The following is an 11934-nucleotide window of genomic DNA, read 5'->3' on the forward strand; positions in this document are numbered from 1 at the left end:
ACATAGAAGTGGCAATTATAAAAACAAGTAATTAAGGACAGGGATATCTCCTTTCATGGCGACGTTTCTTTTCAGCATGTGAATTCACCCACAAAGGCACAACACCTTCCAGCTTCAGAATACTTCCTCTGTTATAAGCATGCTGACTTCAACAAGTTTAGTCTAGAGCAAGCAGTCTGAGGAGTTTGGCTTGAATCTTATAAGCATGACACAAAAGTCGTTAAGAGTGAAGTACAAGGAAGATTTTGAAACAAGTGGCCTATAACAAGGCATGACATTTTTATTTATTTACAAAAGTGTCTCTTCCACAAGTTCTCCCCAGTGTGTAAAGGCATGCAAAATTATACAACATGGCAGCATAACTAATTAGTGACTGGTTTTGGCCATCTCTGCTGTACATTATGAGGTTTTTGTTTGAGAAATATCTTTAGTGCACATTTTCCAGCAGCCCTGCTGCAATGGCAAAGTACTGCTGCATCTTCAGGAGGCAAACGGCAGCAAAAGCCAAGCAAGGAACAACTGCAGGAACTGGCAAGTAGTTGGCAGTAGGACGTTCACCCTCTTCTCTCCCTCTCCAGTAGCTGCACTTCAGAATTATTCAACTTGCCACTTGGAACAAAAAATACAAAATTTTCAGCAATTAAGTAAATGCACAGCAGCCCCCCGAGGGACAGAGAGTTTCATTCATTTCTACCAAGTGTTTTCATACAAAACCTAGCTCCATCGCAGCAGCTCCTAAGGCCCCTTTCAGATTATGCAAGATCTACATATAGATTTCTTTTTATTAAAGACACATTTGTTCACACAGGCTTTTAATTAGATACTGAGGCTATTCTCACAACCGCAGGAAAGCGGGCTAGGGGAACCCACGGCTCCCAGCAGTTAGCCTGCTTAAGCCCCGCCCCCCCAATGAGGTTAGTGGAGCAAGCACCCCGGTAGCCCCATTTGACTAATTGTGTGCTGGCGTGGCTCTGCACCGTGGTGACACATGAATAGACCCCCAGCTGGGAGGTTGCAAACAGTCTCCCGGCACAGGGGTCTCCCCAGAAGGCTCTGAGCACTCACATGGGCCATCCTGCGACTTCCAAGGGCCAGACGGCCCCCGATCCCCACAACCCTAACCGGCTCTGTGACGGAGCCAGTAGTCATGTGAGCGGCCATCTGGCTGCCCAGGGCGAATGCTCTGCTTGTGTGCGGGGAGAGCAGGCTAAGCCTGCTCACTCCGCACCATCTTGAGGTACTTCACTTTGATTGTGTGAAGCACCTCACTGTTTTTAATAGTTTTAACATGGTTTTCAATTTAAAATTGTTGTAATGTTTTAACCTTTTTACTTGTTTTTATTTTGTTGTAAACTGCCTGGAGACTTGTGTTTTGGGTGGTATACAAATATGTTAAATAAATAAATAAATAAATAAATGGATAGAAATTAACTAATAAGTAGTATTTGGGTTTTACTGTTAAATGAACAATAATTTTGAGCAATCATATCATGAATAAGGAACACCTGAATATGGTAAAAGAAATGAACATGTAATCCTGACATAGGAGAAAACCCATCTCTTAAGACATAGCAATTATTTTTAAAAAAATCTGAAGATTAACAAGCCCTATTTGCACATTATGTTGAATGCACATGATGTATGCATGTATAACAATGTCTAAACAGGGCTAGAGCCTGCTGTCAAGGTAAGGTGAGATTCATACAGCTATTTAAAAACAAACAAAAAACCCCCATACTTGTAATTTTTACATGATAGAAATCTTATATTTCTGTGTCAAAAGCCTACAGAATACATCACATTACAATGCTGCTTTAAAAAAAAATCACTCAGCACAGTAGGGATGTGCACAAAATGGATTTTGCAGTTTGTTTCGAGCTCAAAAAAGAACGCAGATAGCTGAAACATTTTGTTGAATCAGATTGGCCCAGTTGATGGAAAAAAACTCAAAATATTTCAAGTGTTTCAGCCATAGGGAACAATGAGGAAATACGAAATACCCTGTTGTTCCCCACGGGTAGCTTCCTAGGGACAACAAAATGGGTTGGGTGATAGGGCATGATGGATGCTACCTACTACTCAACCCACAAAAGAAGTGGGCAAGCAGGCAATTTGTATGATAGACACTTGATTTGTATGATAAGCCAACCAATAAGCAAGATCACAAGCCAGTGCCAAAACCAGTCAGCAAGGGAAAAACAGGCCTCCAAAATGGCACTCAGAACACTCGAAATGTTCAGAGTTTGTTCCATGGGAATAACTAGTTCAACCGGTTGCTCGGACAGAATGTCCCAGGCATTTGTGTTTCATTCCGAGCTCAGATCAGAATGCAGATCCCATTCTGTGCACATCCCTAGTTCCAAGCTTGAAACAGGTCCCTTATTTAAAGGGAAATTGTTCTCAGTTTGCGATACTCAAAATGGCCTATTTCGAATCGAAACATTCCACAGTCGAAATATTTTGCACATCCTTTCAGCAGAGGTACAAGTCATAAACCTATATTCAGGAACCATTGGTATTGTCACAAGAGAACATTAATGGGCTGTATCCAGACTCATATGAAACCTGTTGATCCTACAAAGGGTGTGTGTGCATGAGCACACACATGCTGTTTTCACCAGTCCCTCCCTCTACAGTGCTCCCTGCACGTCCCAAAAATCTGCTCATGAATGTCGGGAGAGCGCCAGAAATAGGATGGTGTGGAGCATGGGAAGTTGAAGAGACAAGAGAAGACCAGGGAAATTTCCCCATATTACCTGATTGGAAGTTCTTTGCTAACATAAATTTATTATTATTTATTTATGACATTTGTATACCACCCCATCCAAAAGGCCATCCATCTTTGAATATAATCCACTATTTTTAATCTATGGTAAATATCTAGAATTACTCTTAGTCCGCCTCCTTGTGGTCCTGGGCCAGCAGATTCAAGACGTTTCTCCATTTCTTCCTGTTTCCTTTTCTTTTGCTCTACTGAAGCTGGATTTTTAATACCCCGGGAAGAGGCCTAAGGAAAAACAGACACCACACACACAATAAAATTGGACACAAATTATATGCTAGTTTTTCTGCAGCAACACAATCACAGCAAATATCTTTCCCATCCTTCTGTTTTGTGAAACTGCTACATAAAGGCTGTTATTCTTCATAAATATCTTCACAAATAGTATAAATATCACTTTGCTAAAAACACAAGAGGGATACAGTTCCAGAATACAGAAGCCAGAATACCTTCTTCTGTAACATCACAACCTAGACATGACAATGGTTTTTTGTGGGTTTTTTTTTTTTTAAAGGTCAGTGTCGCTATGTTGGCACCTGTATGTTTCCTCATTGGAGTAAAAGCAGTTTTGGGGTTGAAGTGAAGAATTAAAAAAGAAAAACGATGTAAAGAAAACAATGTGGAGACTATTCTACTCTTAGGTATCAATGTGCGCAAGCCATTTTCAAAAGTCACAGCTCCAGTGTGGAACACAGGGATGTGCATGGAACTGGTCCAGAGGCCCTTTATGGGCCTCCGAACTGGTTCGAAGAACCGTTGGTTCCGCTGGTCCAACACTGGTGGGGGGTGGCTCTTTAAGGGCGGGGGGGTGCACTTACCCTTTCCCCCGCCAGCACTCTGTTATTTCCCAAAATCCATGGGCATACGCGTGCGACGGTGGGAGCAAGCACAGACTATACTTCCGCCTTTCCGGACAACAACAGGGGAAGGGAGGTACGCTGCCACCCCATGTATTTTGGGAAATAATGAAGCGCCAGCGGGGGAAAGCGGCGGGAGGGGTAAGTGCACCCTCCCCCACTCTTAAAGAGCCACAGCCCTCAGCGTCAGATCGCAGCTCTGCGGTTCTGTGCACATCCCTAGTGGAACACAGCGCTGTACTACCCTTTTCTTTTCCTGGTCATCCTTCACAGGGCAGGCTGCAAGGTTTGCATCAAACCCAAATGCATAGCAAGCTCTCAGGGAACCTCAGACAGGACTTGCTCAGTTTTAGCCAAGGAAGCCTCTGCCTCTCAAACTCCTGCACTGCCCTCTCTTCTCCAGCTAGCTTTTATACACAGTAAAACTGTGAACACTGAATGCCATGAAGATCGTAAAGTGAGCATTCCTGTATGGTATGGTTTGCTACTGTAGCTTGTAGGGATGAGCCCGAAGTGTTCCATCACCTCTTTGGAGAGGTGCCAAAATGCTTTGGTTCCCTGGCACCGAAACGTTTCGGCAGGGGTTTCTCTTAAGAGGAGGTGGGTAGATCCTACTTGCCCGTCCTCCAAGCCCCCGCCAGCCCGCCGTGGCAGTAACGTGAAGAAAAGACTTCCGTGCAAGCAGCAGCTTGTGCTGCTTGCTCCTCTAAAATGCTGTGGTGATGGGATGCATCCCCGGCATCCCTCGCACAATGTCAGCACATAAAGGGCACTGCCATTTACATGCTGACATCACACAGAGGATACCGGGGACGCATCCCATTGCCACGGCATTTTAGAGGAGCAAGTAGCACAAGCTGCCGCTTGCACGGAAGTCTTTTCTTCACAATACTGTCACGGCGGGCAGGCAGGGGCTTGGAGGACGAGCAGGTAGGACCTGCCCACCTCCTCTTAAAAGAACCCCGTGCTGCCCTTGGGATGGCACCGAAGTAATTCGGTGCACATCCCTAGTAGCTTGTGCTCCTCAGCAGATGAGCACTGTGGAGTTATGACAGCTCAGATCCTAGGAGCACCTCACATGGACAAATCCCCCCACTTGTCCTGGTATGTGCTGAGAAGACCATCTTCCAATGACTTTTTCCTATTTTTTGCTACACCTACCCACATTTTTGGTTTATTCTTTTAACACACAATACCCAATCCTCCTACTGGCCATTAGTGGAGCTGGGTGCCTAATTCCATAAGACATAAGGATCCCCGTCTCCAACACAGCCTGATTAAAAGCCAGCTGTAATGGAATAGAACATAAGAACAGCCCTGCTGTTCAGACCCAAGCATCCTGTTTCACACAGTAGCCCACCAGATGCCTCTGAGAAGCAAGAGGTGAGGGCATGCCCTCCCTCTTGCTCCCCTGCAACTGGTATTTGGAGGCATCTTGCCCTCTGAGGCTAGAGGTGGCCTATAGCCACCAGAATAATAACCACTGATAGACCTGTCTTCCATAAATTTGTCCAAGCCCATTTTAAAGCCATCCAAGCTAGTGGCACCACTACTTCATTTGGCAGAAACAATTCCACAGATTAATTATGTGGAAACAGTCAGGAATAGGATGGTATGGAGCATGGGAGGTTGAAGAGCTAAGAGAAGATCGGCGAAGTTTTGGCCACATTACCAGATTGGAAGTTAATTATACAGAGAGAAAAAATAGATTCCACCTTAAAACTATTAAATGATATGGCAGTCAGGGAAAATGAGTGCTATTCTGTCAGATGAGATAAAAGGGAAAGTGTTATTGATATACAAGAGGCAGAGGCTTCCCTTGCTAAAACATAATGAGGTCTACTTCCCACATTCTTAGGTAACCTGATTCCCAGGAAAGATACATATGTCTATTGTTCACATTCATTGTGCAAGAAGATATACATGCATAAATGATATATCTCTGTGTCTTATCTCTTGATTTTGCCTTACATCCGATTACCTCCATTTGCCTTTTTTCTGCAGCATCTGCAAGTTGTCTTCTTTTCATTTCCTATAGAAAACACAAAAGAAATTTTAAGAAGCTATTTTATGCCAATTTTATTTGGGGGAGGGGCATAATTTGGTCCTTCTCAGGGTCTTTATGACATGGTAAGTATTTCAAGATGTTAGGAGCCAGAACCAAAATTTCTAAATGGCAGTCCTGCCTGTAATTAAACTTAATTTAATTAAATTCCTCACAATAGATTTCTAATTACCCAGCTGCTTGATTGTTTCTACAGCCCTGAATTGTCCTACCTACATAATCATTAAGCTACACCAATGATTCATATATTTGACTAGCTTTGGTCACCAAGTTAAAAGGTTACCTGCTTAATGATCTTTGTTAGTTTGGCTAAGCAGCTGTCAATGAAGATACCCTCCAGTTCCTTTTTCTGCTCTAAAATAGGAGAGACTATGGAGCTCTTAGTCGGCTCCCCCTCAGCTGAGGCATCAGTGTACTGTAGTCAAGCAGCAACCCTCCAAAAGCAGGAAAGGGAGGCATGGAATGTCCCCATTTGGCCATTTGTTGGCCTCCTGGACTCCTCAGCTGAGCATCAGCCAAAGAAACCTCCTCTGTCTCCCTTTCCTGCTCTAGGGAAGGAAAGCATGGTGGAAGGATTGCCAACATGCCCCTTCACAGAGTTGGTATCCCAAGTGCCTTGAGCACAAAATAGCCAAATTCCTCCCAGCATTCCTTCCAACCCTGGAATGGGAGTTTGCTACATAATTGCTGGGACACCCTCTGCCCATCTCTTCAGCTTCAAGGCTGGAAGTAAAACATGCTTGCTTGAAGATGCTGGCTCACTTACCATGGTGAGCAAGTGAAGCCTGAGCTACATATATTAAAGGCTTTGCAAAGTGCTCACTATGGATTAAAATTAGGGAGGCAGAAACTGAACATGTTGCATAGATTGTTGTTGTTGTTTTGGCCTCAGCTTTGATTCAATCAAAGCTTCCAATTAATGCAGCGTTCAAACAAGCCAAGAAAATAGCTTGTGTCCTCTTGGATCCATCCAAACACACCAATGGTGGACTGCATATAAAGCTTCCCCTCCTCCAGAGGAAACAACACCTTGGATACATTCCAATGAAACCTGAACACATTCTGAAGATGACAGACACTTGATTTGGTTTATTGGAGCCCCTTCTTGCCTTGTGGTTATAATACAAAACACTAACAGCATCTCTACAAAGGAACATCTTACAAAAAGGTTGTTGCTTTACTGCTAAACTTGGTATACTGTACACAATGTAAATGGATCTGTAACTCGTAAATGGTTCTGTAACTCATATTATAACTCATATACAGAAATGGTTCTGTAACATCCACATCTCATAAAATACCTGGGCAGAAAGGCTATAATTCTCCTTTTCTATAGTACACAAAGAGCATCCCGCCATAGACTTCCAGCAAATGACTGTAGAGACTATGCCATGCAGCTTACAGAAATAAAGTATGCTGAATCAGAGTACTCAGACTTACTAAAATGCCTCATGCATAAATACCCTTAGAAGTATTTCAAGGAAGACAAACTAGAAGTGATGGAAACTCTATGGCTTGGAGAGCAACTCCTGTTGAATATATTTGGAGTAAGATCCCCCCTATGGCAGATCTGCTTGCAGCTCTTGGGATTTTGTGCACATTAAGCAAATTTCCTTGAAGTAAGAGAATGACAATGTTAAGTCAGTAGCAATTTTGGAGTAATTTACCACTTGATTCAAATTTGGGGCCTATGTTAAATGGTTTATCAAAACAAAGGCATACCTTGCCTACAGGATTACAGGGCTGGCAGGATCATGAATCAGCTGCCTACGAGGCCTGTGCAATAATTTGGTTTCAAAGTGCTGAAGCCAAATCATTTGCACCGTGCCTCATTTCCATGCAGAGACAGTTGCTCCAGCCGATCCGTGCAGCAAAGTGATCCGTGCACAGCACCAAGGGAGGGGCGTTAAAGGCAGTGAAACTCTAGGAAGCCCCAGTGATGTCATGGAAATCATGTGAGAAAACTATTCAGGACTTTCCCCATACAGCTCTATAGGGAAAGCGGAGAAAGGATTATGTTTCCTAGCATTCCACACATGCCTTGCTTCCATGACATCACTGGGGCAAGCCACAGCTTTGCTCACTCTAATGGCCCTCCACAAGTACTGTGCACAGATCTCTCCACATAAAACCAAACACATAGAGAGACTGCCTGCACATGGAGCAAGGTGCTAATGATTCCGCTTCAGTAGTTCAAAGCAGGGTGGATTTGATTTAAATCAAACTGATTTAAATCACGATTTAAATCACGATTTAAATCACTAGCAAGGTGGATAAAAATTAAAAAAAAATCCGATTTAAATCAAAAAAATACGATTTTTTTGATTTAAATCAGATTTTTTTTATTTTTATCCACCCTGCTAGTGATTTAAATCAAATCCACCCTGGTTCAAAGCCAAATCTTTGCAGGCCAATTGCCTACCCTGCTGCATGTAGGCCATGGAGAACCGTACTGAAGAATAACTTCTCTATGAACAGAAAAAATATTCAAGTGGAATAAGAAAAATACATTGCATTCCAATAAAAGTTCAGCTACATTACAGAACAATGGAAGCACAGAGCTAAAAGAGGAAGACTAGTCTCTGCTGAAATGTCATATATTCCTTCACATTTTCCTGCTACTGGAATGACATCACTGTTAAATATTATTTACCTAACAGGGAACAAGAATTTTCTACTTTTGCTATTTTTTATTCCAATAGGGAAAGTTATTTATCCCACAGTTGACTGGCCAAATGTCTTAAACAAACAAACAAAAAACTCCCACACAGCCGCAGAACTCCATTTAGCTTAGCAGCTATCCTGGGGCCCAATGACTAAGTGACCAAAATGACAGAAGCAATTTATAAAGACAATGACCCCTTCCGATCACTTCTTAAAAGTGCCAGGTCCTCTTCCCAATCCCAACACAAACTCTAAGCGGGGGAGGAAGAGAAGGTTCCTCATCCATCTGTATGTCTCATATTCCCTTTCCCCCATCTCTTCTTGCACATAATGCAATAATAGGGGCAAATGCTCAATCTGATATCCTGGAAAGAAGCTACTGCTGTCAACAGAGCACCAAAAATCAATCGGGCTAAATGCAATCCCAGCAAATCCAGCTGTAAAACTCCTAGCTCTGAACTAGGCCTCAGAACATGAGCCTGTATATGTCACTATTGTTCAAAACATCCAGTTTACTTGCAGATGGTGTTCTACAGCAAGAGAGCTATCAAAACAGGGCTCTCTTTTTGCTAGGTTGCCTAATCGTTTCTTTATCTGAAAATGTTCACTAATATTACAAGCTGGTACACCAATACTGCACACGCATACACAAGCATTTGCAGAAGGCTGCACCAGAAAAAAGAGATACCTACCAAAATGTGTTGGCTTACATTAGAGAAGGTGGTAACTTTCCTACAGTTATAGCATTTATTTGAAACACATACTGTAGAGGTAGACAATCACAGCTGTCCCACAGATGAGGAATCTTTAAATACTCCTGAGCAGAAAAACTGGAGTGAGCAAGGAGTAAACAGCCAAACTTCTGAATAAGAGTCACTGTGGCACCGTGGTCTGAGGCTTTGGCCTGGCTGCAAACTCCAGTCCAGACACATTAAAGGAAAAGTGTGCCATCGATTTCTACTCCTGGCGCCCACAGAGCCCTGTGGCTTTCTTTGGTAGAATACAAGAGGGGTTTACCATTGCCTCCTCCCACGCAGTATGAGATGATACCTTTCAGCATCTTCCTATATCGCTGCATCCCGATATAGTACCAGCGGGGATTCGAACCAGCAACCTTCTACTTGCACTTAAGGTGACTGTCCAGCCACATTAGAGAATTGGAAAATTTACTTTCTCTGATTCAAGTTCCCATCCGTCAAATAGGAAAAATAGAAGTGTTTCCAACAAAAGACAAACAAGACTTTAGTTGTGTTAACTCCAATTTATACATTCAATCGTGTGTACTGTTTCAACAGGAACTACAGCCAGAGTCCCTTCCTTCCAACACACAGAATGTCTCCAGTGTGTACTGGGCCCTTCTCTAGGTTTGTTTTGTTTTTTTGTGTTTTTTTTTTAAGTTAGTCAATTATATAGCTCAAAGAGAGAGAAAACACAGAACTTTTTAAACTAATATTTTAAATACTTGAGCTTTCGAGGGTTATAACCTACTTCCTCAATTGCAGGGTGAAAGCAAGCCTGGCCAGTTACAGGATGTGGGTTATAACTCACAAAAGTTCATGCATTAATTAGTTCAAAAGGTACTGAATTTTTCTCTTGTTTGAAGGGAAACAAACATTCAGAAGTTCTACATGTGCATTCACTACACTATTTCAATAACACCCCTCAGGCAGAATTTAATCCATTGAAGCAAAACCAAGAATATTGTGGCACCTTAAAGGCTAACCAGTTCATTACATTAGGAGTTTTCAGAGATGACAGCCAACTTCAGATTAATCAGATACCAAGATTTATGAAGGGTCTTAAAACATTTTGCACATTAAAATATTATGATGCTGATGGGAGGTTAAGCCTCTTAAACAGTCAAACCAAGAAAGCAGTTGCCAGGACAACAGAAGTAAAGATATTCCCGCCTCTCAATTACCTTCCAAGCCTGAACATAAAGAGGACAACAGATCTTTTTTTACATACTTGATAGCAATGCATTTCACTCACACACATGGCCAGTTTTCTCATCCTAGCACAAGTCATTTAAAAGCAATTATACAGTTTGCTTTTTCACTTCATACACTACTTTCCTTTAATAAGTATTGTAAGCACTCCAGAAGGATGCATCTGACTCAACTGCGCTCTCTCATCCCAATGTCCTCATTTCACACATAAGGCTACGAAGCCTTATTTCACACATAAGACTTACGAATCACGTTGAACACCATGAGAAATACTTCCGAGGAAACGGGCACAGGATCGGGCTGCAAAGCACTTGCAGTCCTCGAGGCTCTCTTGATTATCTTGGAGTAGTTCTAAGTTCTCTTTACCAGATAATGTTCCCGCGTCATATTTTATCCAAAATTTAATGGGGAAAGGGAGCGGGGCGAACAAATCACTGCAGCAAGCCAAACACTTGCTGCTGAGAGAATAAGAGCAATACAGTTTTTTTAAAAAAAGAAAGAAAGAAGTGTAAACAAAATTGAAGTGTATGTCTGAACTACGATTATAGCTGGGAAAGGAGGACAATAGATAGGATGCGGATCTACAGGAAAGTGTGCACAGAATTGAGACTGGGGCAGCCACAATGTAAAGAAGCGAAGCGGGGGGTGCGAAAGCCAGTGGGGGAGCCCCTGTGTGAGACAGCAGCTTGAAAGCCCGCGGGGGAGGCTCTCACTCACCGGGTCGGGCGTCTCCACGACATCATCGACGGCTCTTCCCATGCAAGGCAAGCAGAGCCCCATGCCGGCCCCGCTCCGCCAGCCCTGGCCGGGCAGCGTCACCGCCTAGAAAGCCCAAGCGGCAGTAAACAAACGCCCCAGCCCCGCCCCCGTGTCCTTTGACCACTGAGCCTCCGACGCTGCCCACAGCAGCCAGGGCTGCCTTCCGCTGCAGGGCCAAGCACCGACGGCGCCACCTGCCGCTCCGGAGTAGGCGGGGAAAGGAAAGAAACGCAGCAGCAAGAGGAGGGCGAAGGGACAACAGCGCGCTCCTAGAATCGGCTCGGGAAGCACTAACACCGGAGGAAAAGGGGCTGGAGGAGGAAGGAAATGTTACTTAAGGGGAAAGTCCTCCTAAAGTCCATCTTTCGTGGAGTTGAAAACATTTTTCTGCTGCGTGCTGTCTGAACGTGGGGGATTGAATGCCTTCAGGGTTCCCCGAAAGAATACGGACCAAGTGACTAGAATGAGCAATCTAATATGGACCCATGCATGCTAGAGGCAAGAATGAGTCTTCTGTCCGGCATGATACAGTTCATTAATCCAGAAACCTTGGGTTTAAATTGAGCGTTAAGATGCTGCTTTGTTCAATAGTGCAGTCGCAAATTCAGAAGTGCAGGTGCTCAACATTCCTCCAACCCCCACATAGCCACACCCACCCCAGGAGCCCCGCCCCTTAGCCTCACTTCCCTTGCAAAAAACACCAAGCAAATGACCACTTTATATTATTTGTATTTTAAAATGTAGTTTCATTGTTTTGAATTCGAAAAAAGCAAGTTTCATTGCTTGTTTTCATACAAGCTGTGAAAAACACTTTAAAAAATCAAAATCAGTAACAACTAAAAAAAAAATCATTAAATC

The 11934-nt window shown here is 43.3% G+C and overlaps 1 protein-coding gene across 1 annotated transcript; it reads right to left on the reverse strand.

The window, feature by feature from the left end:
- Positions 1-243: 243 nt before the first annotated feature.
- SVIP (small VCP interacting protein) lies at positions 244-11321 on the reverse strand. Its single transcript, XM_053266431.1, has 4 exons — positions 11035-11321; positions 5621-5671; positions 2891-3007; positions 244-609 (listed from the first exon to the last, which is right to left on the reverse strand). The coding sequence occupies exons 1-4, from the start codon at positions 11095-11097 to the stop codon at positions 595-597; spliced, it is 246 nt and encodes an 81-aa protein (XP_053122406.1). The 5' UTR covers positions 11098-11321; the 3' UTR covers positions 244-594.
- Between the last annotated feature and the right edge of the window lie 613 nt (positions 11322-11934).

This window comes from Hemicordylus capensis, chromosome 1 (assembly GCF_027244095.1).
Source record: "Hemicordylus capensis ecotype Gifberg chromosome 1, rHemCap1.1.pri, whole genome shotgun sequence".
Lineage (NCBI taxonomy): Eukaryota > Metazoa > Chordata > Lepidosauria > Squamata > Cordylidae > Hemicordylus > Hemicordylus capensis.

What these genes read in the sequence shown, in the direction of transcription:
- SVIP (XM_053266431.1), bottom strand. Translation starts at nt 11,097, where the DNA reads ATGGGGCTCTGCTTGCCTTGCATGGGAAGAGCCGTCGATGATGTCGTG. An exon ending in TCGTGGAGACGCCCGACCCG is followed by an intron (nt 5,672 to 11,034) that starts GTGAGTGAGAGC and finishes TGTTTTCTATAG; the next exon opens with GAAATGAAAAGAAGACAACT. An exon ending in CAGAAAAAAGGCAAATGGAG is followed by an intron (nt 3,008 to 5,620) that starts GTAATCGGATGT and finishes GTTTTTCCTTAG; the next exon opens with GCCTCTTCCCGGGGTATTAA.